Below are 26,993 nucleotides of genomic sequence, written 5' to 3'. Positions count from 1 at the left end.
TTAACTTTTCCTTGTTTTCAGCTTTAATTTTATATGATTCAGTGCATAGCTGGGCTATATTAATAGCAGTTCATCACATATAGTAAGGTCAAGTAACATTATCTCTGTTTTGGAAATGAACAATTCAAAACTCTTACAAAAATGGTATAGAACTGTATCTGAAAATTTCTTCAGTTTAAATTGCTCTTTGTTAATCTACTAAGGACAATTAAGAGAACATCCATTTTTTTCTGTCAATTTCTGAGAAAATGTGAATACATGCAAGTCAAAACTACCATTATGCAGATAAAACGATCCTCTTTCATGAAGATAACCAATAAATGACAACCGCCAATAAATAAGTCTATTTGGAAATTCTAGAGAATTCTCTTGCTAAACAAGTTAGTCTTTTTTCTTTTCCATAATGTCTTTCTGTTTAAGCTCTCCATCTGAAAGTTCTGTGTATTTTCCATTCTTTTCCTCCTCTTGTTCTTCCTCACTGCCTTCATCTGTGAGCTCTCGATCACCACTTTCCTTTTTGGCTCCCTCATGCTCAAACACCTCTCCCTCTGTATCAGCTGTGCAGATTCCATAACACATGATGCTGATGACCCCCAGGGGTAACCCAAAGAGAAAGCATCCCAGCAGTGGTGAACTCTTGAACACAGACTGTTGAAATAGAAAGTAAAAACCACTTTCAGTGAATATACAAAGTTACTGCATTACTTCTCTTATCACTCTGTGTATTTATTCAAAAAACATCCAAAATTAAAATCAGTATTTTTTAGAGGGATCATGGAACCAACTAGGTTGGAAAAGACCTTTCAGATCATCAAGTCCAACCTATGACATAACACCACCAACAAGAGCACAGCACTAAGTGCCACATCCAGTCTTTTATTAAACATCTGCAGGGATGGTGAATCCCATCACATCCCTAGGCAGTCCATTTCAGTGCCCAATCACCCCTTCTGTTAACAACCACTTCCTAATGTCCAACCTAAATCTTCCCTGGCACAACTCAAAACTGTGTCCTCTCGTCCTAATGCATGCGTTATTTTGATTTTTCTGCTTGTTTGGTTTGGGTTTTATTATTGCTGTTGCTTTGTGGGGCTTTTTTATAAGGTTTGTCTGTTTGCTTTCTTCTGTAAAAATGGCAAGGAGCCCTCCACCTCAGCAATTTCTACTATAAGTTCATAAAAAATGACACAAGTTCAGTATCACAATATTGCATTGGGATAGTTAATGTTTACATGCCAACTGCATATCCTATGCATTCTTTGAAGTTTTAGAAACAACTGTTCTAAGGGCGTTAAAATCCACTTTTAAGAAAAAAGTTTCAACTCTTACTTGTGTCTTCTTGTCAAAAATTAGTCTGCAAAAAAATTCTGGAGAGCTTCCTGTTGAGGAGTAGCTTAATGGCACAGGCAGAAGGACCAATGTTTTCAGAAACTGGTGGCTAAACACTTTACCTTCACAAAAGTTTGGAAGACACTCATTTAGAAGCAAGTGAATTTCAACTTAAATTCACATAGGTTTATTTGCTTGCATAGGACAAGAAAAGAAATGGATTTGTGTACATCTTCCCAACAAAATTTTGTTAAGCATAATTAACTTATGAGAAAGATAGTAAAAATGTTTGCTTTAAAACTACACAAAGAGTAGTATTTAATCCCTTACGCTCTAAGTAATTAAACAAAAATGCAACATTCCTTAGAACAGTGAAGTGGTATCCAGTTTCAGGTAAGGATGTCAAAAGGGTCAAGGACCTTGAATTCTCTCTGTTCTATCCCTTAAAATACATGTCAGGCATACAGAAAAGCAGTGAAAAATGAAGAAACTAAGATATGTTGAATATTTATCACACATATTATTAAGAACTTTAATGAAGTTAAACCTATGCATATACCTATAATATATACAATAAAAACAACTCATATAAAAAAATATTTTTAAAACCCTATGGAAGTGTTTTTATCCTGACTGACAAGGGCACCATCTAATTCAATGAAAAATAAAACTTACCACTATAGTAGACTTGGCATCATAGATTATTCTCTTGATTCTTTGCAGAAGTCCATCACCACCCTGTGCCTGAAATTTCAAATGGAACCATGTCAAAACTGCTGACACTTTTCAGTTATGATTCCAAAAGTTCATTCTTCAGACCTTGCAATCTTAAGTCCCTTTAGAAGGAAATGAAAAGTAATTATTCTTACATCTCATGATGCCCAGACACTTCCCCTTGCCAAGCTTGGACAAAGATTATTCAGCAGTCTCATGAAAAGGTCTCTCACAATTGTTTTAAACAATCAGTGCCAACTTAGACAATGGGCTGACACTCTCTCTTCTACAATAAAGAAATGTGAACAAAAACTAGCAACGGTCCCATGTAACAATGGTAAAACTGCAGAGTTCTTCTGAACTTTCCTGCATTTGTTGAATATCCACTTATGGATTACGACAGCACAGTTAGAAACATCTAAGAACTAAGCAAAGAGAAGATATGAACGTGTAACAAATAAAACCTGTGTCAAGCAATGACAGGCTACACCTACACTGCCCTCTAATTCAGCAGTGTTCAAAATAACTACATGAACCAGAAGGTAGCCTTTCTGCTCAACAGGACTGGTTTTCACCTTCCTTGGTAGCCAGAGAAACAAACTCATATTTGGAAGTCAACTCATCAGCACATGATCTGACCAAAAACCCCCCAAACAACAAAAGAAGTCCACAAAAATGACTTGTAAAAAGTTACCTACAGAGTCTTAGAGAATAACAGTATCATCCAGGAGAATAATCCAACACTTCCCAAGGAAGAGAAGTTGGAAAGCCAGACTGGTCAGAAACTTCTCTGTGGTTCAGAAAGTCTGCATCCTATTAGTTGTTTACCAGCATACTTTGAAGACTCTCATTCCTCAAGAGCTGCACAATTTCTTGGGCAGAGAATGCAGCCAAAGTAGTGCAATTTTATGTCTACAGACACCTTAAATATAGACAGCTTAAATGAAGTCAGATCCTGTATTTTTGTATTGTACAGAGATGTGAATTTAGACTGACCTTTAATCACTCTAGCTGAGATACTGCAAACAAAAGATATAAAGACCTAATTGACACTATAGCAACAAACACAAGGCATCCCAAATGATTCTTCTCCAAGTAAAAAAAAACAGACAGAAACCAATTACATTTGTTGTTTCAACCAGGAAGAGACATACAATTAGAGTCTAATTGATGCTGATAACTCAATGCACTTAAAAACCATTAAAAAAGCGAGAACTCAAGAACAAAGAACCACTGAGTTATAGCAATACCCCTCACACTGAAATGGTAAGCATGGCCAGTAAAGTCCTGAACAGCACATAAATCCACCCATACCATGGTCCACAAAAACCAGGCAGATTAAATAAACAGAAATAAACCCCATGACAAATATCTTCTGCATTATTTGCCATTCCAGCCAACGACCTAAAACTGCTGGCATGAAGTAAAGTGGGTTTAAGCTAACATAGGAAGCTCTCAATATACAGCCAATTGGGGTTTAAACCAAAAACAGACTTCTCCCAAGAGGCAGCCAAATTATTAACTATCAGTTGCCCTTCGTGGCAAAACCTTTTTTCCCCAGAAGCACAAATGAAAGTTCTGCTCCATGACCTCTTTCCTCATCCACACAACATAGCTTTCTGTTCAACTTACAGTACACTGAGGGAATAAATACCCAAAAATATCCAAGTCATCAATTCCAATTAACTTTGCTGTTTTAACAAACGACAGCTATTTTTTAGTTTTAGAGCAGAGAGGAGTAAGCTTGTGTCCATTTCTAACATCCAAAGCAAGTATAATACTGCTTTTTTGACTCTGAAGTTGTAATTCCTCCAGCTATTTGATTTATTAATTTTCCACCCAAAAGAAAAGGTGCAGTTCAATTATGCACTATCATTCAAAATTTTAAACAAATGCATTTAATGCAAACCAGGAGATGAATAAAAATCCCTCCATTTATAACTGCACCAGCAAAAGGAATATCAAAAGAAGCTGTCTACCATTATGCTATAAACAAAAGAAAGCTTGCTTTGTACAACATGTAAGAGCATGACTGCAGAATTTACAATCCCATATTCAGTGACAGCACCCAAGACAGTAAGACAGGACAGGAATATTAAACACACACATAAATATCAGAGTAACAAATTTTTTCCTTACTTTAGCATCTAAGGAAATAAACATTAACCAATATATTCCAAGCCACTATGAAGACTTACTTCAGCTGTACCATCCAGGATATTGTTAATAAATTGAACCATGTCTTCTGTGCTCTCAATGTGCCTATCTGGTAGAAAATATTGCTGATTGGAGGTATTCAATACAACAATAGTAGGGATTGTCAAGTCACTGGAAACATAAAAGAGACAGTTTATCTATTTAAACAACTACCATATAAAATATTCCAATTCAAGTAGTCCCTACATTATTTCAAAAGGTAATCTATTAATCTTCATATGTGCTCTTTGTAGTAATTCTTTAAAAACAAGAAAGCAAGAGAAAAGGTATGGCATGGTATGGTATGAACATGAATGATATGGGCACGTTTCTCATTAATATTGTTTTCCATCACATCTCTGTCAGTGACACTATTGATGCTTACAGCATTTTACATACCCAGAGCACCAGAAAATCAGGTACCTTATGACTTTGCAAATAGTAAGAGATCACAAATAGCAGCCTTGTATATGAAATACATTAAGTATTTAAGTTAACAAAGGCAGAAGTGTAACTCAAAAATTTAATCTCACACAACCATTGTCCAACTGATCACCTTTACCAATCAACATCTGCTGGTCAAACTGAAAGAAGAAACCATGCCAAGCATAGCTTTTCTACAGCTCTTTTAGATATGGTTTATGAGGAACAGAGTTTTTAAAGAATTATTACTCAGCAGTTAACTGTCTTGTGCATGTGCACATACATAAGTGGAAAGAAAAAAACGTTAGACATTATTTCTGGACACAAACCAGTTTGTGGACACAGATTTGGACACAATCTTCTGCTTGCTATAGCACTAAATTCAAAATAAGATCAGGTTAAGAAATTTTAATACTGCAAAAGTACATTGTTCAAAAAGAAAGATTTAAATATATTAAACAAGTTTAAGATCTCCTGTAGTCTTTATCAATTTTGTATAATTCTGTCTGTAATGAATTCAAGTATTTCCTTCACAGCAGAAGCAATGCAAACCTCATTTTTCTACCTTTTCACCCTTGTCTAATGTGCCCCATCCATTTACATTTGTAATATATGTAAAATTGATGATGATTTCAGTCTTATCTGTGGCTATCAATTAATAGTAAATTATTTAATGAAAATACTGGTTATTTACTCAAGATGTCCATTTTTCTTTGGAGTCACTGAAATTATCCTAAATTTTTTCTCACATTTTAGGTGGGGCTTTTGGTTTTGATTTAAATTCAAATGCAAACCTAAAAGTGAAAAAATTTATTAATATATGCCAATTTTCTGAACTTCTAGAAAGCTGAATACTTAAAAGATTTAAGATGCAGTCTCTCTTCCTAATACTGAAGCTGAAACCATGGTGACACCTCAAAAACCGTAAGGGCAATTACAGGGATAGCAAAATAATGCCATCTTTTAAATACAACTTTAGAAAAAACAACCAAATAACACAACTTTGTACACCAAGGCAACCTGCAACATAAGATTCAATAAATACAATATTTCCCCTTGAAATTTTTATTCTCTTCTTACTAGGGACAAAGAAGAAATCTAAGTAGAAGGCCCGCTAGCAAAGTCACTGTTTCTGCAAGCATCTGGTGACAAGTTCCCAATTCCTGCCAAAATATGTCCTTCCAGCAAAACAGAACAAGTTTTACTTTTTAGATGCAGTATTTCTGTTGCATTTAACAGTCTGGTAACTACTGTTCTTGGAATTGGGTAGAGCAGCTGAAAGGTAACCTCCATGTACAGATTCTTTATGCTATACAGAAGTTCACAAAAGCACATTTAATGTGTTACTTTCAAGAGCAGAGTTCTACATACCTGACAGTGATATTAGCTGTATTTTTGCTTTCAGTGAAATACTGAAATGCATTTTTAAGTAACATTTTAGGCAAAATTATGTATTTTAATTAAGATACATAATATTCTGATTCCTTCTTTTGTGCATGGTTGCAAATGTACCATTTCTAATCCAACAAAAGCATGTTCATATACTGCTGAAAAGACAGAAGAATTATAATGTCTACTAATGGAGTAACAGTCAAGTTCATAAATGTACTTTTTTCAAGGTCTTAGTCTATCCCCAGAAATCATACAATATTTTGTCCTTTGTAAAGAAATCAGAATTTGTTCCTATGTACATCTAGCACAGTGTTTTGTGATACATTTCTCATTATTCCGATTTTTTCTCTTTCTACTTGCTGCCACCTGGTGACAAACTGAAGCAGTTGCAATACTTTTTTTTTAAACTCGAATTATTCATGTAGCCACATGAAGAGCCACTGCTTTGAACATAATTTGCTGCATTCTTTCGCAAATTCCTGCTCATGCTTGAAAGGTATACACTAGGTTTAGAAAATAATTAAAAGCTGGTGAGTACTTGAACCAGAACTTTCCATATACTACAAATAACAAAATCAGGCATTTTGCAGATTCAGTGAAACAAACCAGCTGAACAGACCTTGCCACTAGATCACTACCACTCCAAGTGGCAGTTCTGTCTTTTTTCCCTTAATTTCCCTCCTCCCAGGTATCTCATCTCCCTTCCCTGCTTCTCTGCACATCTGTGCTGATACTCAGCAGAGTAGAAGGGAATAACATTCACATTGTTGAATCAGCAAAGTAACTTCCCTACTTGCTCAGACAAAAACCAGACACTTTTCTGACAGATAAACAGGATGAAAGAGCTCAGCAGACAGACATAAGAGCCTGCACAGGAGAAGCAATTAATGAAGTGAGGGAGGTCTCACTTTTGGCAATTATAAAGCACTAGTTCAATCATATCACATAATTTTTATGGAGAGAATTGTTTTTAAAGCAGGAGTTAATCTACAGACATTCTAGAGAAATACAGACCTTGTTCTTTTGGGTCTGTATAAAGCTTCTAGAATCTTTAAGGATCATGAACACATGCTTAATTAATGTTTTGATCCCTGAGAAATGGATTTGGAAAACTTCAAGAATTATAATACTGACTCCTGGTTTTCCTGTCTTTCAGACCTCCAAAGGCCAGAGGAGAAGAAGTAGTGAACTACAAATGCCAAGCAACTCAACTCTAATTATGCATGTTTTAGAAAAGGATCATAGTAAGGGCAACTGTCAAGCATCTTGCTAAACCATTTATATATTTCAAAATATACCATGTACATATCAAGTGCAGACAGCATCTTCCACGCATTCTATGCTTCTCTGCAGAAGTGCATTTCTATGCATGTCATAAAGATACACCAAGAATGAAAGCCTCACAACTCTAACAGAAATTTAACAAAGTAGACCTAAAAGATAAGCTTTGTTAATCAGCATTATCAGTAAGCTAAACATCTAACATTAAATTATGTATTTATACCATTTAATTTAACAATTAATTGATACTACAGTACAGGCTGAATTCTGATGACAGTGGTTTTTTTTTAAGTCATGAAAGCCAAGAAATTTCTGTAAGATTATTATCAATTAAATACATTTGGTAACAAATACAACCGAAGAAAGATATTCAAATAAGAATTTACTTACTCCATTAGTAAACTATTAATGTAATCATTTCCATCCATATGGCCAAACTGGAAATCCCTGAAAGAGAAGCAGTTAGAAATAAAATTATGAAAAAGAAAATGCAATAGTGGGTTTCAGCAAAACTTCTCCATTAACATTTTTCCTATAACTGAAAATGAGAGCACACACTTAGAAATGTAATTCAAAAAAAGTGATGATCTAGAACACAGCATTATCAAACACAGTCAGTTAATGAAATGGTTCTATTAAATATCAGTATAAAAATATAAAAGCACACACTGTAACGTTTTTCACTTAGGAAAAAAAAAGTGACTGCTGTCTTAGAAAGATTAATGCAGAAGAAGTATTAAAACATCAGAGTCCCATGCGCGTCCCAGAGTCCCTACCTGTGAAAGTGATCCCGATAATCTCTGGCAACTTCCTGAATAATCGACTTTAATCTGAAAGGAAAAAAATTGGCATGGATATCCAGGATAAACTCCTGCTAAATACAAACAATAAACATTGAGATTTCCCCAGTAAGCAGCAACTCATACCTCATCAGCAAAAAGGACTATAAAAAAACACCTTGTTCATCTTGCTTAGTTCCTAAAGGTTGAAAATAGCATACACAGTACTTGAACAGAATTTTTTTAGTCTGTATATGCAGCCAGAATGGGATGAGGGAAGGTCTTGTTCCTCTCAGTCTCTTTGGCAAACTCCAACCCCAGCAAAAACATCCCTTGTTTAAAGTTCCACAGACAACTAATATATAAGCATCACTAGCTTCATTTTCAATGTGAGTGAACTGAAGTACAGTCATTTGTTTAAACTCACTGAGTTCATCTCAAAGTCATCTGAACTCAAGCACTTTTGTCTTTGTTTAAAAGGTGACACAACAGCTTTCAAAAGCTATGAGATCACCATTAGCTCCTGTGATCCCATTAACAAATGGCAAAAAAGTGATACAGGAACTCCCACCATCTCAGTGAACTCACATGTGCTTTGACCAAGCCATAAATTAAGTAAAATTAGTACACTAAGTCAGAACATTTACAAGTTTAACCCACTCATTTAACCTATATTTCTCAATACTTAAGCAACTTCCAAACTTCCTTATGTCATACCAGCACATCTCTTCCATAGGGTTACCAATACTTAATTCTGTACCTGGTATGTTCCACTGAAGAGTTTTTATCATCAATGACTGCGATAGCCACAAGTTTTCCTAAAATAAGGAATAAAATTCTTGAAACCATTTAAAAAGAAACACACATTCTCCAATGGGAAATATGTCAACTTAGAAGATCAGGTACTTTCCAGGGACAGGAATAAGTTTCTAAGTATAAACACGAATCACAGCCAAAGAGCCTCTTCAAGCTGACCGAGCTGTGATCTTAAAGCTACTGAAAATAAATTAAGATGGAGCTCAATGCCACACCACTAGCATTGCATGAAAAGCCTATCTACAGAAAGAAGTCAAAAGGGAGAAAATGCAGATAAAAATTAATTTCCTACTCAAGCTGCATATTTACATATAGCTAAATATGAGGCTATGGAGACCTGTATTATATAGCAGCAATTACAAACTGATTGTAAGTGATTAAATCACTATTATATGGATTTATTAACAACTATTTTTCATACTCTTGTGAGCATTAAGGAAAAAAAACTGGAAAATGTACTGGCAGAGCCCAAAATTCATGACATCAGAAACACAATTTAGTTCACAGCCCTCTGACAGATGAGCTTAAAGGTCAACACCAGAATATACCAATCTCTTCAAGATTTACTTTGTGAAGTTTTTCTGATTAAAAGAAAAAAATCTCCAAACCCAAAGAGTGCTATGGTCAATCAGATAAAAGTATGTTTATAAAGCTGCCCAAAGTTTCTCCAGATCAAAGCCTTGCAGTTAGGAAAGTAGATCTGTTAACAGTGCAGTCAGTCATCAACCATATTAACCCAAGCCTCCAGAGGGCTGATTTTTCAGTTCTCTCCACATGCCACAATTCACTCAAAACCCTCCCCATCAAGACCATCAATTGCTCAGCTCCTACCTATCACCATGCCACAGGAAGCATTCCCCTCAAAAATTAAGTCACTCTTGTTCAAGTAATACTGAAGGGTTTTAAGGGCAAGACTTATGATTCATTTCCATAATTCCTTGTGAAATAGTAGCTTCTCCCCATTCCACTTCTTCCATACATCAGTTCTCAATTTTTCCCCATTTCTTTCCACCCTAATATGTTACCTAATAAATACACCAGGAGACTTGGCCTTTAGAATGCAAAAGATGATGTAGATAAATTCCAGGTACTATGTATTAATACATAAAGCTCTTTAAAGTAAATGATGGCTTCTCCAGTGTATTAATAAAGTTTTGGGTTCTGTTTTTGAGGAATTGTTAGTCAAAAATGTAACAGGAAGAAATAACTTATATTTAAACAACTCCCAACAGCATTTCTGTAAATAACCATTCAAAATGTAGGTGTAACAATATTAGCTTTATAAACATGTAAGAACAGAGATACTTCATATTCTTTAAAACCTGAAACAACTCAGTGTTGATTGAATCTAAGTATTTTGAAATGGAATATGGATGATAAGATGTCCTGGCCTGGAAAAATCAACACTTAAGAGTATTTCCACTGGTACCTCAGTTGTGTATAAACCTTAAGAGCAGTACAAGTTGTGTGCCTTTTCCAGAGGCCGCCTGACTGCAAAATTTTCATCTGGCCTGTAGAACTTTTGCTAAAGGAAAGCTGAAGTTTTCTGGGAAAAGTCCACTTCAATACATGCTCCTCTCCTGTTCTTGCCACATCTATTTCAAAGATATCTAAATCCACTAGATACAAGATATCTGGACAATCCATATTTGATACTTCTAAATCTAGTTTTAAAATTCCCTGCATGTATTGCGAGAGGTAACATGAAACTTATGCAAAATGTAAGGTGCTCTTAAATTAAAAGTCCTACTAATTTTTGTGATTATCAGAGGATTAGACACACTAACTTTTATGTTGTGAGGAATGGACTAGTGTAGACTGTATGTGAAACTTCTAGTCACAGGTCAGTTCAACATCAACAAAATACTGCAACTATCAGCTCTAATCTGATATTAATTTCTAAAGTTTAAAAACGTGTTCTTAGTACTCTTTTGACTTTTCTTACTTTAGTTTAGTACATAGTGTCAAATGGTTTAGCAGCAGCAGCATCTCACCTGTATCTCCAAGTTCATACAGAGTAAAGCCATCTACATGAAGGTAGCCTTGAAATCTTTCTCTGTTTATCCAGGATGACAAATCACCATCTTCATACTCTGACATTAAAAAAAAAGGATTACATACATTTTTTTAAGAGGTGGACCATCAGATTTACTATTTCAGTACTAATGAGGCAACCACTAATTTTTCTCCCTTTTTCCTTTTACCCTTGTTACATCAATTATCACACTTAGGGCATTTAAAGTTTTAAAACTTCTAAAGCTATTTTCAATCACTGAACAAAAAAGCATATTATAGAAAAGCAAGAAAAGTCGATTTGATAATTTTATTTTCCAAATCAAGGATAAATGATACTATATTAGAAGCTAACTGTGATCCAGTGCAGAAAGTAACAGGTTTAAACCCTGCTTTTAAAGGGGTGTGTGTACATAACTTGTCAAGTAGAGATACAAAAATACAGAAAGCAGTATTTGTGAGAGTCCTTAAATGAAACAGAAAGATGAAGAAAAAACAGATGCATTAAACAGCACTGTGAACATAAATGAACCAATAATCATGTATGACTGACAATCTACTGAAGGCTAGTTTAAGATCCTAGATGTGTTAACCTATTAAGAATGAAATTCTAATACATACCATCAATTAGATCTAAACCACAAGTAAAACATATATACATATATGCTGCATTTTATGTCAAAAAATGCACAATAAATAATTTGTCTCAAATTCTATTATAAAGACTGAAGTATCAATAATTTCAGGTTAACAATTATCTGCTGTGAGGTAACAGCAAGCAATTCCAAGCACAACACATCCCATGGATCTGCATCCATTTCCCCTACTACAGAGGGGGAAAAATCCCAAACCAAAACAAGACAAAGGTCAGGGCAATGAAGTGCATTTTGCTATAACTTTTTCCTTATAGTGAGCTCTTCATATTTCTGCCAGTTTTAACAGTTGCACATAAAACTTTATTCAGTCTCTTAAAATACGTCTTCATGATTTGACTTCCAATAATATTTCTGGTACATTATAAAAAAGTAAAATTTTTACAAAGTAAATTAAAGGCCTGAATTATTACAGTTTTTGTATTTGTTTCAGAAGGTGTGGAAAAAGCAAGCAGGCCACAGAGCAAAAGAAGTGTTTCTCTGACAAGCTTTCCTTTTCCCAGATTGCTAAAAGAGATCAAAAGAATTAAATGCAAACCATGGAGGCTGTAGAGTGAATTTTTATTTGGAAACAACAAACTCGAGAGGAAGACAAGTACATCCATTCTATGAGGACACAAAGAATACTACTTATCCTAAGAAATTAAACCTGCAGAACAATCTCTGAGTGATGTCTTTCCAACTTAAAGTGAAAACTTGCATTTGAAACAATGTGAATCAAGAGGAGATGCTTTTGAAAGTAAGTGGTGTGTCTCCAAGCCCAGCTATGCAATGTAACTGAGTATGTGTACGTGCTTCTAACATGCCTGATGGTACAGTCTGAGCACAATGTAATACTTTCATATGGATGTGCACACATATACACAGATACACACTTTTACAGCAGTGGCAGGCGTACTGGCCTTATGTACTGCATATACACACTGTAGAAACAGCAATGCTATAAAACACTGCCAGTTTCAGGGGGCCTTTCTACAGCTTACACACTGAACAAACCAGGTAAAGTAGTCTATGTGTGTGATGAATTTGTACAGTGAGGGAAGCAGTAACTCTTCTAAGCATGTTAATGCAGGCAAAACTGCAATACTGCAAGTTACATCTTACTGAAAACATAAAGCAAACATCACCACTTCAACTTCAGTATTGCTTGCATTGCAAAATGCAAAATTGCAAAATCCTTTGCAATGCGAAATTCCTTGCATTTTGTTGTGGAAGAACTAGTAAATTTTCTCTCTTTTCCTTCACGAAAGAGCTGCTATTTATCCTAAAACTGAAGAATTTCCAAGTATCCCTACATACCCTTCAAAAAATCCCAACTCCAGTTTCTCCATATATGCTTTAAATATCTTGTCTTAAGGTAAAGTCCACTTTTACTTACCATCATAAACAAAGTAAGTTCCATCTTTGAAGACCATAACAGCAGGTAATTCAGGCAATGTCACATACTGAAAGAGTCAGGTTTTAATCAATCCATGGAAGATTAAAAGATTTTTAAGCAAAAAAAAAAAAAAAAATCTGAAAACATGTAAATGTAGTACATGAGGAAAATCTCTAAGTATATCTAAATATTTTTTGCCTACATGTACTAAGATAAATTTATCAGCTTCTGTATATTAAAAATAATGCAACATAAATATATTTTTGAGAAGTAGATCTCACGAAGCATAAAAGAAATGTGATTTTTACTGAGATCTGCAGTAGCATGAGCAGTTTATGGATTGGACATGGAGACTCTAGCTAGGAAATTGTAACTTGAGGGTTTTATCAATCATGCTTTCAGTTCCCAATTTGTGCTGTTGTCAGCATACCTGTCATACTGCTGCCTCCACTAAATGGACACTCAATTTTGCAGAGTAAATAGTACCACCAGTAACATGTGCCACTAAATCTGAGCTATTTCCTGTGCTTCAGACTGATGGGAATATAAAGAAAAAAGCTTCAGCACACAGGGCTGCAAACAGACCTAATTTAGACAAATAACAAAAGCCTGTATTACCATGCTAAACATGGTATTCACGATGGCCAGCAAGCTGTAGAAATTTTCTTCTTAGAACTCAAAATAATTTTATTTAAAAAAAAATTTATTTTACAACTCATGTTTTTAGTGAACTGCCGTAGAAAAAATACTGCATCTACTGCTTACAGCTTGCTAGCATTCTAAGTTAAAATTTTAACAGTATTTCTGGTTAAGAAAGAACTGTATCATAAGCTTAATTTTGATCATGTAATCTGAATCATCTGATTTCCTGATGTTTTGGAAAGGTAAAGGACAGCATCATTTCCAAATGACATGCCTTCTGTCATTCTGCATTAACTTTCTTGAAAGTTAAGAAAGTTAAAAGCAGTAATCTATAAATAATATAATAGCTGATATGAACAATCAAGAAGGTAGTCCCAGATGATGCTTTGTTCTCTCACTTGCCTAAAACCTAATTTAACATCGTTGAAGGACAAATCAATCTGTGTACAGCTTCAAGCTTGTGAAAGATGCCTTAAGCTTGGAACAATATTACCTAAAGTGATGAAACAAAGCCTAACAGTGAACACTGTAATGCAAAGGCTCATAACAACTCACAACCACAAATTTCTGAACATTTTTGCATCTCCGTAGAATACTGAACACCATCACTACTTCAGCTTAAATGACACTGGTGGGAAATTATCTTCTGGGGGAAAAAAGAGCTCACTGCTTATGTCAGTGTGATCACAGAACCTCAAAGACTTCCAGCCTTTTTTACTCTTTCCACTGCACAACTGAACAGTACTTTTCTTGCTCAACTGGAGCTGAAGTGCAAATAGCAATATTTAAATTAAGGTAGCTTTTGATACAAGGCTTCTGGAGAACTGGAGAACAATGCACTATTTGTAAAGAGGCCAGTCCTATTTATGGTGTTGTAAAATGCAGCTGCCTAAGTTTGCCCCACAAAACAACAAACCAAATTATGCTAGTTGTTACCCCATTAATCACCAAGTGACATCAAAGTCACATATAAGTAGGCATGGGGCAGACTTAGGTCTCACTTGGAGATAACAATAAATGAAAAAGTCTTTTAATTTTGTTACAACAAGTAAGCAACAATGCTTAGATTCACTACAGTAACATCAATTTTTTCCACCCTTGTGGTGAACTGTAAACAACTTCCTTATCACAGAAGTCTTAAAAGAAGCCACAAGAGAATTCTGCAGCCAGTGGACTGGATTGGCTGATGCCTGGGGCACATTAACGTGTTGATCAGCTGTACTGTACAAGATGAAAGTAACTTCCTCTTCACTTCTGCTAAATCAGGAAACAGCAGTAATTCATGCTAAAAACTCCTGATTAGCTTTAAAAGTGTTTGGTGAAAAGACTGTTGGGAGCAACAAGAGTTTTGCACTGGGTAAAAATCCAACTATCTACTTTCTTGAGCAAGTTCTGTGGCCCACACTGACTTCTGCTCATCCTCTGATTAATTTTATTAATATGACTGAACAAGTATTTTGGCCTTGTTCAGTCATATTAATTCAAACAAAGCGATGACAGACTGGAATTTGGGTTGTATTATTTTCCCATATAGAGTCAAACATTACATGTTTCAGTGTAATTACCCAGATATCTACCAAAGCCAAACATACTGTAAAAAGCCACCTCTCTGCCATCAAAACAGCAAAATTACATAGATGAGGAGAAAAATGCCATTTCTGGGGAAGCAGTAGGAATGGAAACAGCTTACCTCAGGCAGCACATCTTCTGAGGCAGAAAAAAAGTATGTATAAACTATTAGTTCTGAAGCAACCTCAATGTATTTTTCCTGAAAAAATACAAACAATGTTTTTTTTAATTTCTGAACTTTTAGTATGTGTCAAACAAAAGCTTTGTCACATACTTTATCTTCAAAGAGCAATTTGAAAACATATTTATGGCATAAGATTGTAAAAGATAAATGTAAAAAAACCCAAGAATTTGTTACAAGCATGCACTTCAGTATTTTGAAAGATTTTTAAAATGACTCCCTAAATAGCCAAGAGAAGTAATTTTATTTAATCAAGGTTCAAACCTTTAAAGGAGATTCACCACCAACATACACAAAAAGTACACGATGTCTCTTTTGCACATGCTCAAACATATGCTGGCTAGGAAGTGGCCTGATGAGAGGTCTGGAAAGGGAAACAAAGACATAGAAAAATCTCAGTTTGTGCAACCTGCAAAACTCAAACAAATAAAAATTCACAAGAAAATGTCATACAGTTTTTTGTAACGTTTTTCAAAAAATAAATTCCAAAATTTAGAAAATTAATTTAGTTTTTCTATTTATTACTAAAAGAATTATTATTATTATATTTTATACTAAAAGAAAAAAAGCACATTCCCTCCCACCCCGCTCCCCAACCAAGTAACATATTAGGTTCCTCAAACAGGACACTTAAAATATGAAATTCAGATCTTACTACAAAATGCTGCTATGATTTAAACATGGATGCCTTTTACTGGTCACAGAATCACAGACTAGGCTAGACTGGAAGGGACCTTAAAGATCATCTGGTCCAACCCTGCCACCCTGAGCAGGGACATCTTTCACCAGACCAGGCTCCTCAGTGCCCCACCCAAACTGGCCTTGAACACTTGCACAGATGGGGCATCCAAAACTTCTCTGGGCAACTGGTTCCAGTGTCTTGCCACCCTCACAGTAGAGAATTTCTTCCTAATATTTTTTCTAAACCTATCCTCTTTCTGTTGAAAATCATTTCCCCTTATCCTGTCAGTACAGACCTTGATAAAAACTGTCTTTCTTAGGAGATGTCTTTATACAGTGGAAGGCCACAGTAAAGTCTCCATCATTTGAGAGAGAAAATTCTGAATGTAAGCACAACACCCAGAAAATGTGGCCTTAGATATAAATAATCTTAACTTAGCACCAGTCTCCCATGCAGCCACACTCATAGCACATATAGTTTTTTTTTATTTCAGTATCTTGTTCTTTTTTAAAGAGGTCTTGGCCCACTTCAAAGTCCCACATAAGTTTGAAGTCAGCAGAACCAGTCTCTGAGAAGAGTATACTTACCCTGCCACTCTATTAGCAAATTCAATTATATCATCTTTGGTTCTAGGTCCTCTGTAGTTGTAGGCCAAGTCACCTTTCAAGCTAGACAAACAGACAAAAAAAGAACAGAAAAGCAATCATCTAAACTACATTTGTACATACAAGATTTCTCAACCTTCATGTTTACAGTCAGTGATAAGCCAAAGAAGTGGTCAGTAAAATATAAAACTCAATAATGCAATACAATGGTATTATGGAATAAAAGCTTATTTACACAGTATCTGACTCACTGATTTGTTGAAATACTTAAAATCCTTTTACAATTCTTTCTTCTAGTGCACAGTGCTCACTTTGTAAGCATACAGATAATTTAGAACACTTAGAGCACACAGAACACTTGTTTATGACCATATTAAAAAGCCTCCCTAAAATGATGAAACACCCCACACGCAAACCAAACCCAACCCACTCAACATCTATACTACTTAGGGATTAGTCCTTGTAAAAGGAAAGCATATAAACTTATTTAATGCTTTTTTATAAATGAAATGTATCAAATGATCTGCAAAACCTTTCAAATTTATGTATTATGCTTCAGTGAAGTGTTGGTCAGGTTACAGTATTCTGTTGAGAGTGGATGTAGCATGCTTGCATTAGCAAAGTATTCAAGTCAGTTTTACTAATGCTGACAGGCTTTCTTTAAATGCATAGAGATTTAGGAAATTCAGAGGAATTTTCAATTCCTCTATACGGCATGAAAATTTTCATCCTTAAAGATTATCAAGCTGAACATCTCTGCTTCCTTTTTTGAAAAAACTAACTTGACAAGATTTATTATCATCCATTAGGAATACTGTTTGGTTAAACAATAACCTGCTAAAATCCCCAGTATGTCCACAGTAAAAAGTACTTAGGACCACTGAGTTTTTATTTAATGTGACATTGTACTGGACTATACATTACACAATTTGAGACTTCTAAATGGACAGTCATTTAGATTTTTTAAATTTTTTGTCATGAATTCATTGATAGAAATTCAATAAGAAGGATCGACTTACAGCTTAATTGTTGGATAGCCTCGCACTCCAAATTCAGATGCAATACCTGAAAGAAATGAGTTCATGCTAAAGTGAACCAAGACTTTTTTTTCTCTCCTACCTTAATCTTTAAACATGTTTTACTATTCAAGCCACAAAAACAAATGAAAAAAATACCACTTAGCTCAATATGGATTACTTTACTTGCTTAAAAAAAAAGCCTGCCGTTATTAAGGTACATCATTAAATTTTAGACTTCTTTCAGAGGTGCTGCAGGGTGCCAGGATAGCCTCCCAATTCATGTGCCACAACTCAAATGTCATGAGAAATCCTCTAGACAGACATGCTTGGTCTGCTTTCACCAAAAGCAGCATGCATTGAATATGCACATACAATTGACAGAAAATTTAGAGGCAAAAATTAAGCATTGAGGATGAAGAGCTGTAAATACTAATACTTGAAAGAAATGCCTAATGAGAAATGCAGAATCATACTGCAGTTATTACAAAAAAGTTTTTAAATCATACTCCACACAAGTAAATGTCTACTATCATTGAACCTTACCAGAAGCAGGCGCTTTCTAATCAGATACTTACCTGATGTTTACTGAAGTGATTAAAAGTAAGACAACTGCAGAACTTTTTCCCTCACCTCAGATCTTTTTAAAAACTTTTATCTTGCTTCCACCAATTGGAGGAGTATAACTTGCAACCACCCTTCCACTTGTGAACATAGCAACAGCCACCTTCAACTACACTTTACATCAAATTCAGTTTTTTCCAAAAGTTAAACTACACAATCTCAAAAAAGGATTAAATAAGTCTAAAATTGTGGCAATACTTGTGCAACTCCCTGTTGAGCAACAATCCCTGCACTCAGAAAGCACCTAGAATCAATGCTTGTTACAAAATCATTCTGAAGCTACAAAAACACGCCACAGCAAGCAGATGTTGGATGCCTTCTGTGCAAAGAGTTTAGAAATTGACCCCAAGGTTGTTCACCTAAATCGGGTGCAAGTACCTTATTGCACAGCACTACAAATAAAACCAGCAGCTCACCTACAGGCATCTAATCAAAGACAACTGTTCTAAGAAATACACATGAGGATCAATTTGATTCTGATCCTTTTCTCTTACAGCTCTACTACACAGAACTGCAATGCATTAAAATGTGTATTAGAGCACTTAATCACAAGAGCTGTCAACAGTTTATTTCTCCTTGTACAGCTCTTGTGTGTGCTTAGGAGAAGGAGAAGAGACAATTTTTAATAATTTTTTAAACATTCCAGCCATGGGAATTACCAAAATTCTCTCATCTTCATGGAAATTACTTACTTACATCATCACCTCTACTTCTTGATATCAAGAATACAGTAGAGGCAAACAGCAGCACTTGTGGCAGCCCTAGGTGTGATGTATTTCTACTCTGCTCTCACACAGCGGACTCCTGAGGCCAAACACCTTGAAAATTAAACTGATGCCACAGCAGGTGACTGCTCTGTTGATGCAAGAGCTGTATCCTCATTCCACAGAGCCACCAGAGGTAACATTTACTGGATGATTTATATGTTCACCTGTGATCTCAGCTCTCTGACAACAAGCTTCCCAAAGTTCAGCTCTTTCATACTACTTCATATTCCTACGCAGAGCAAACCACTCACGTTCCTTCCTAGTGACATGAACACATTGCAGCTGCATTTCCTACTGATGTTTTCAAGACTGAATTACTTTGATTTCAGAGAATCTTTAGACTGCAATGGTATTAAGCTGAGTGGAGTTTTTTGTATTCAGATGTAAAATTTCCTCTTTGAAAATGAGAGTAAAAAACTATTTTAAAAGATTTATCAGACACTATGAAACCGGTAGCAAATCTGAGAAGAAAATCTTTTCCAGGGCACAAAGGAACCCTTGCAGCTTTTAGTGATTTTCATATAAGTAAAAATTAATTATATAACAAAAACATAGTACCAATTCTGTTCTGGGTATAAACCACAAGATTTCAGTAACAGGATGACAAATACAAATATTTCAGGGTAAGACTTTATACAATTTATAGGATTTAGAATTTTATATACATGACTGGAAAGTCAGAGAACCATGAAATGTATTCCCAGTTTTGAAGTTACCTGGTTGCATCAACTTGAAACTTCTAGTTCTCCAGACTTACTTTTCCATAGAAAATAAGTATTTTTAAGATGAAACATGAAGTCATATTTATTTGGTTTTACAGAAAAAGATATATACAATAAATTGGTCTTTGAGGCAAAATGATTTTAATCTCAAAAGACCACACTCTCCCATATCTAAGCACAGGAAAAACTGGAATACCACTGAGAAAAGTATTCTGCATAACATTTTAGGCAAATACAACAAACCTGAATAATCAGGTTGAATGGATATTAACTAAAAACACTACATGTATTTACAAAATTTTATTACATGTAGATCTCACTTGGGCCCCACTCCTCCCTATACCTACTCTTTTAAGTATCCTCCTGGTTCACCATAGATTTAAGCAAATTGACAATAAAGAAGCACACAAACACAAAGGAAGTACTGTGAAGCATTCAACAATCCTCTCACGTCTACAAAACCACTCCTCTGAGCAGCGAAGGTTTGGGGTTTTCTCTGAAAATGTCGGCACATATGAAAGGCATCAGCAAGCAAAAAGGCACTGAAAGCACTAAATTTGGTTCTTTGAGAAGACATTTACAGAGAAACATGGGAAGAAATCAGCTGAGCAGTGATCAGTGATGCAATGAATTCAGTTATTTCAGCACGCTTTGTGAAAGAGTTTCAGGACCGATTACCTGAAATGAGTAAGTGCAAGAGCACGGGCACTCCTCCAGCAGTAACAGAAGGAACCTAAAACTGGATGCTCTCCAGAGACACACCACACAAAAGTGCTTATATAACAGTACTCTAAGAGGCATATCAAAAGCAGATCTTTGAGAGGCTTTTACTTTCCATTTGTCAGGAAGAATTCCCTATTCAAGCAGAAACAAATGCGCATATAAAAAGCACACACTACAGAAAGTTGTCACTTTTGGAAGGAAAAATAATCAGGAAAATTTTTTACAATTACTGTTTTCGTACTTGTGCTATGACAGAAGAACAACTACAAGGAAAAAAAATTAGTTTCAAAACAGAGGCTGTAATGACTTACCCCTAAAAAAACCATACTTACTAGAAAAGGAAGTTGCATCCATCTTCCCAACTTTTACTGGAGAACCCATGTTTCTCATTTCTATGCCCACTTCATTCCACACAGGCTCCAGTTTCTTACAGTGGCCACACCAAGGTGCATAAAACTGAGAAGCAAATAAATTTCACAAAAAAAAAAAAAAAAAAAAAAAAGTAGAAATTGATCCTACAATTAACCCTCAAATTATTAGCAATACTTATTTTCCAGTCCTGGTACTCTATATGTCTTAATTAAATTGCAAGTTAAAAGGTTAGCATGACAAGCAACATTTATGATTTAGTCTTACTTTTAACATGAATGCACAAGTTTGAAAAGAATACATTAAACTGCTGCACTACTATATGATTTCTTATTTAGGAATAGACTGCATGATAACATTTTTTTTGAAAGTCAGAAGATCGTATAAACAATCTATCCAGAAATATGAATTTGTCAACAGGCAGAAGATATCAATGTTTTGGTATTACAAGATAAGGTCACAATTGAACAAAAGTTGGATTTTGTTTTGCTATACACTGCTGATAACTCTGAAGTAGCTCATATAGTTTTTCCCACTCAAAAAATCCCTAATCTGAGTAACAGAATTTTGAGAATTACAGTACGTATTTGGGTGAGAAAAGGAATGTTACCTCATTCACAAGCAAACTCAATCTTTTTAAAAACTCTTTGTCCCTGAAATAAGGGGCACTGAGTCTTTCCAAACAATTTAGAAAAGTAACAGGGGTCTCATATATTTGGTCTTTCAGTGCTAACAGAAGTCTAGAACACAAATCAGCTGATATATTTAATGAAAGGAATTATAAAAATTTTCAACAGAGGTTATCACCTCCTGAGTGTGTTAGGTAATCTGCTTTCCTTTGTAAAGGACTGCAAAACATAGACTGAAGCCTATTCAGCAGTCTATTCAGTCTATTCCTGGCTCAGCCTGAACAGCAGATTGCTTATCTATCCTGTCAGAATCACTGTCATGAAGTTTTTCTGCATCATGTACAAACAATTTTCCAAGCAATGAAGCAGCTTGACTACAGGGTGTAGCACTGTGCTTTCTGCCTTTTGATTTCCACCAGCAGAACTTCCCGTTTTTCTGAGATACTCACATCCACAAGCCAAATATCATCTTTACGGTTTTCTTTAAACCTGGAAAGGGGAAAAAATGAAAGTAATAAGTTATGTATCTGAAAATAAAATAGTGAAATGTATGTATGAAATAGAAAAACTCTACAATAAGGTTAATATAAAGGTATAGATACAAGATTTCTGGTTTGTTTCTTTCTTTGAGGGTGGAGAAACAGAGGAGATGCTTATTTTTTAGCGTAATATTGTCCCTCTACCTGACACTACACACACAGCTGTGCCAATTAGGTTTCTCTAACTATTTCCTAAGACAAAAAAACCCCAAAACAACAAAACAGAAAAACAGCAAGAAATAAGAATACACACCAAAACACACAGAAGATATTTGACTAGCATGTGGAATCTAGGGAGAAGAAGTATTTTTCAATTGCCTTAGTTATATTAAATATATTTGGTTTTTTGGTTAATATATATTAAAGATATTTAATATATATTAAATATATTTGGTTGTATTTTTATATACCAAGTAATACAGATCTTTTGAGTATTGGCTTAAACTGTTAATCTTAGCCTTATTAAACACAAACTAACTAAATTATCTTTAATATTAACATGCAAAGCAATTTTAATTCAACTTCCTTTAAAATTCTACTATAGGCGTGTCAGTTTATAGTTCTATTAAAGTTGCACACAACCAAGAAATCAAGTTAATGGAATAAAAATGATCAAGTTATTGATAAAATCCAGAGATAAAGGGGTGCTACTGAATTTTCTTAATGCTAGACAAATGGCATTTAAATTAACTAACTGGTGTTATTAACTGTAAATCTGTCACTGAATTCTAAAATCTCTAATACAAAACTAAGCTTGATAAATCAAAGTTCTTTGGTATCTCCCAAAATGCTGCTTACACATTTCACTGTTGTCACTACAACATCATATGAATTACTGCATTAGTTGACTAGTTCTGTGTAGGGAATTAAATTAGCTAGAACTTTAACCTAAGGTTTATTTTTGTACAAGACACACTTTGTAAGTGACTAGGACTGGGACTAAAGTCACACACTATGGCATACATGGTACAGCATTTCAGCTGCACCACTCTTCTTGCAAAATGAGATATTTACATATAATTATGCCTAAGTGTGGACCTATGATCCAATTAATACAAGTTATAGCTCAACTTGTCAGTTCCCAATATGCAGTATGCCTATAAATGGCCCATAAGCAGGAGGCAGAATTTATTATATTTCATTTAAAGATGAATCTGTAACACTCCATAATGGTCTTGAAGAAATACTATGGCTGATAATTGGCTTGCTGTTTGACAGAAATAATTCAGAAATCATGAATACAATCTAATTACAGTGTTGAGTGTTTGAAACTCAGAATTGCAGCATTTCACTGGTAAATTCCAGCCTATTTTACTGATGGCATACCAAGGCTGCTGTGCCTGTACATCAGCAGGAAAGGTATTTGCAGAGACTATGCTATAGAACTGCTAATAGAAAGCAACATTTTTAAGTCACAAAATTGCTTAGTTGACAACCTCACTAAAAATTTACCTCACCACCCCAAGCACTATAGAGCTAATGAAAGAACCACTAAGAGGCCAGCATCTCCTGAGAAGTCTAACAGAGCTACAGCTAACTTCCAGTAACAATGCCAAATAATTGGCTATGATGCAAGAGGCAGAAAGCAGTTACTGAATCATAAGATCCTAGGCTGTGCTTCAATTTAGCATATCACTTTTTCTTTGCATAAGAAGAATTTACAATTAAATGTTCTCCTTCCTCTGCCACAGTACAGCTGTTATGGCAAATTGTAAAGAGCATTAGAGTACTGAGAAAGGTAGACTGCTACCTTGCCAGCACACAGAAAGAAAAGAGAGAAAGAATGAAACATCTGGAGGCTGAGCTTTCCAACAGAGTTTAATATTGTATAAAAAACACTGTACTTTTTATAGTAATGAAAAGTTTCAACATACTTCTAATCAACTTCCACAGAAACTAAAATCTGAAGTATAACAAAACCCTATCAAAACTCACTCTAGTTTTGCTAATGTCAATGATTAAATTACCAGACAATGTTAAGGAAGTTCACTTTCACACTGCTGAAGAAAACCAGAAATCTGTCTACAAATGAGCAGTGAAGCATTTTCTGAAGATGCTGTTTCTAGGCCCTATAAATATGCTTTCCAGGCACAAAATTTCAGTGTCTCTTCTAACTGTTCTGTGCAAGCCTCTGTCAGCTGACAGAAACACAATCACACTGATGGGAAGATGGCATAAATGTTGCACATCCTTGAATCAAAATTATTTGTCTCAAACCCATACATCTTCCCAGCCACATGATCAAATGTTCTCTCAGCCCCCACTTAATCATGAACAATTAAAAAAAAAAACAGCATGAAGCAAAACTGAACACCGAGGTCACAATTCCAAAACAACCCAGCTACTGTATCTCTTCCTTGCTTCCCTCTTGCACCATTTTTGATGCTTCTGATCCTGGTTTGAGCCACCCCACAGACAGAAAACCACTTCCTTTTTAAGTCAGATTAGTTATCTGCTTCATTATGCCACCAGAACAAGTCCACACCCATCACAGTCCATTATGCCATAGAACAAGTCCACACATCCTCACTGACCTGAGGCAGCAGATCTGCTATCAGAGCAGCACAAGCCAAGAGGAACCACAGCTCATTTTGTGCACCCTCCCGCAGCCCAGCTGGGCACTTCTGTCAGCTCCGCTCTGCTCCTTGTTCTCCTAAATCCTGTAAGCTTAGGAAAGGGACCTGTGCCCTGTACTAGTCCCCATTGCTTACAACCACTAAAATTCCAAAGAACACAAAGCTTTCAGCAACAGCAGAACATCCATAACATTTTGTTGTCTCTCAAATGAAAAACTTGAAACTTCACCAGTCACTGCTCTCTGGTTTGGAGCAAAGTTAAACTAAAATTTAAATTGTTTAAAATAAATTTTAATTTCAATTAAATTTAAATGGGTTTTCTGACCTCTCTCACCACTTGCCAATTAGCTACAAAAAATCACCCACAAAAACTGCCTAAACAATTCTTCGATTCTTACTCTCAATTGCAAATACATGCTTCTGTAATTGAAAAATTCAAGTGTTCTAAAATATGATTTCCTTTTATCAGTTACTTTAAAAAGTTATGTGACAACAGAATCATGATTTGTCATTCCAGAACAGCAAATATATTTAAACACACACGTGTGGAAACATGATACAGGAACATGAAGTAGGAGCAAAGATAGGCTAAGTGAATGCATCTTCAATCCGTGAATATACGAGCATGTTTTAAAAACAAAAAAGCAAGTTTTGAAAACCAAGTCCAAACAGTTCCCATGCTTCAGTTGTTGTTTCAGAAGACCAGAGACACTGCTGTGTCTCTCCTGAGAACTCCTTCCATATGTTCCCATCCCCTCACCCATAAAATCACTACACCTCACCTGATCTTATGATTAACAAGCAATATTGTGAAAATGTGAGTGGTTTCCTGACAGTTTAGCTCTTTGATGCAATTTATTGTGGACTGAAACCTCATGAAAATGTCACCTTTAACTGGCTGAATTTATCCCAAAGCAGTCATCTAATGCCAACTTCTCCTCCCTACCAGTCATACCTTCTCTTTCAATTCCAATAATCATGCTGCACTTTGTAGCACTTGATATCAACCTGATAATCTGACCAAAAAAAAACCCCAAAAAACATTTGGGTAATTTTCATGGGAAACAGCAACTATGTAGCTACCAAACTGCTACAGCAAACCAGTACACCAACACTGACACTACACAACCAAGCTCATGGCACGACTATGAACTTCAACTCCTGCACAGTCTTGGGACTAACTGTGTTGTAAAGGCACATTTTTACACAAATACTACTGGCACTTCAAGCAGCCATGAACTGGTCCTGCAGCCTCTTTCTCTCTTCCATTTCTGGCCACGCATGAACACACTTAGACTCATTTTCCCAACCCCTCATGGCAGCCAGGCTGCAAACTAATGAAGAACTTGGTTAAATGCAATCAGCTTTACCTGAGGCAAGCACCAACACACCAATATATTTACCCTTCCAGAAAGAAAGAACAAGCAAGGAAACCTAAGAACACTTCTGGCAAAACCACTAGAGTAACAGCTTTAAAGGAGCTGAAAAATTAAAATGTTCCTCAGCTTCATTAATTGAATCTCCTCAATAGGTGAGACTGAGGAAAGACCTCATGGGAGTGTACAACCTCCTCAGGAGAGGAAGCAGAGGAGCAGTATCTGATCTCTCTGGTGGCCAGTGGCATGACCCCAGGGAACAGCATGAAGCTGTGCTGGTGAGGTTTAGGTTGGGTATCAGGAAAATGTTTTACACCCATCCAGCGCTTAGGCTCTGGAACAGGCTCCCCAGGGAAATGGGTACCAAGCCCGACAGAGCTCAGGAACGGTCTGGACAACACTCTCAGGCACATGGTGTGACTTTCTGGGAGTCCTGTGCAGGAACAGGAATTGTACTCCAGTGATGCTTTTGGGCCCCTTCCAACAGAGAATATTCTATGATATTTCAGGCCACAACCTCTCTGTCCTTCCTGCTACAAAAGTCACAGCCTCTTCCAGTGTAGCTTTCTCGACAAGAACACCACGCACAAAGTCGGGGGTCATGTTCCCCACAAGAAGACAAACAATATCTTGGCAATTACGCAAGACACCCCAATACTTACGACTCATCTAGATCCTCCACAAAACCCGCACCTGACGCCACCACATGTGCAACCACTGCGAGGGGAAGGAAAAGGGTTCCGTGAGTGATGCCCGAACCAACCCGGGGCGCTCACCCACGCCAGCTCACAGCATCCCTTCCCTCCTGCCCCCCTCAGCGCTTCCCTACACTGCTGCCTGCCCCAGCGCTGCCCGCCGCCCAGCCCCGCCGCTGTTCGCCGCCGTGCCCTGCAGCCCAGCCCGGCACCGCCCGCCCGTCACCTGCCGCCCAGAGGAGGCAGCCCGGCCGCCCGCCCGGCGCCGCTGCCATGTTGACAGAGCCGCGGCAAGGCCGGAAGG

The 26,993-nt window shown here is 36.2% G+C and overlaps 1 protein-coding gene across 1 annotated transcript; it reads right to left on the bottom strand.

Annotated features, from left to right (window-relative positions):
- On the bottom strand, positions 1-26,993 carry TMX3 (thioredoxin related transmembrane protein 3). Its single transcript, XM_064705766.1, has 16 exons — positions 26,916-26,993; positions 26,657-26,711; positions 21,953-21,992; positions 20,838-20,961; positions 17,673-17,718; positions 16,636-16,716; positions 15,631-15,730; positions 15,307-15,384; positions 12,975-13,041; positions 10,925-11,023; positions 8,875-8,932; positions 8,112-8,165; positions 7,726-7,782; positions 4,242-4,371; positions 2,005-2,073; positions 1-648 (listed from the first exon to the last, which is right to left on the bottom strand). Exons 1-16 carry the CDS (start codon positions 26,962-26,964, stop codon positions 382-384), a joined length of 1,374 nt encoding a protein of 457 aa, XP_064561836.1. The 5' UTR covers positions 26,965-26,993; the 3' UTR covers positions 1-381.

Source organism: Zonotrichia leucophrys, chromosome 2, assembly GCF_028769735.1.
Source record: "Zonotrichia leucophrys gambelii isolate GWCS_2022_RI chromosome 2, RI_Zleu_2.0, whole genome shotgun sequence".
NCBI lineage: Eukaryota > Metazoa > Chordata > Aves > Passeriformes > Passerellidae > Zonotrichia > Zonotrichia leucophrys.
This window is presented reverse-complemented; position numbering and strand designations above follow the sequence as displayed.

Coding starts and splice junctions, on each gene's coding strand:
- TMX3 (XM_064705766.1), bottom strand. CDS start 26,964: ATGGCAGCGGCGCCGGGCGGGCGGCCGGGCTGCCTCCTCTGGGCGGCA. Junction 20,962..21,952: donor ATGATATTTGGCTTGTGGAT/GTGAGTATCTCA, acceptor TTTGCTTCTCAG/TTTTATGCACCTTGGTGTGG. Junction 13,042..15,306: donor CAGAAGATGTGCTGCCTGAG/GTAAGCTGTTTC, acceptor TGACTCTTTCAG/TATGTGACATTGCCTGAATT.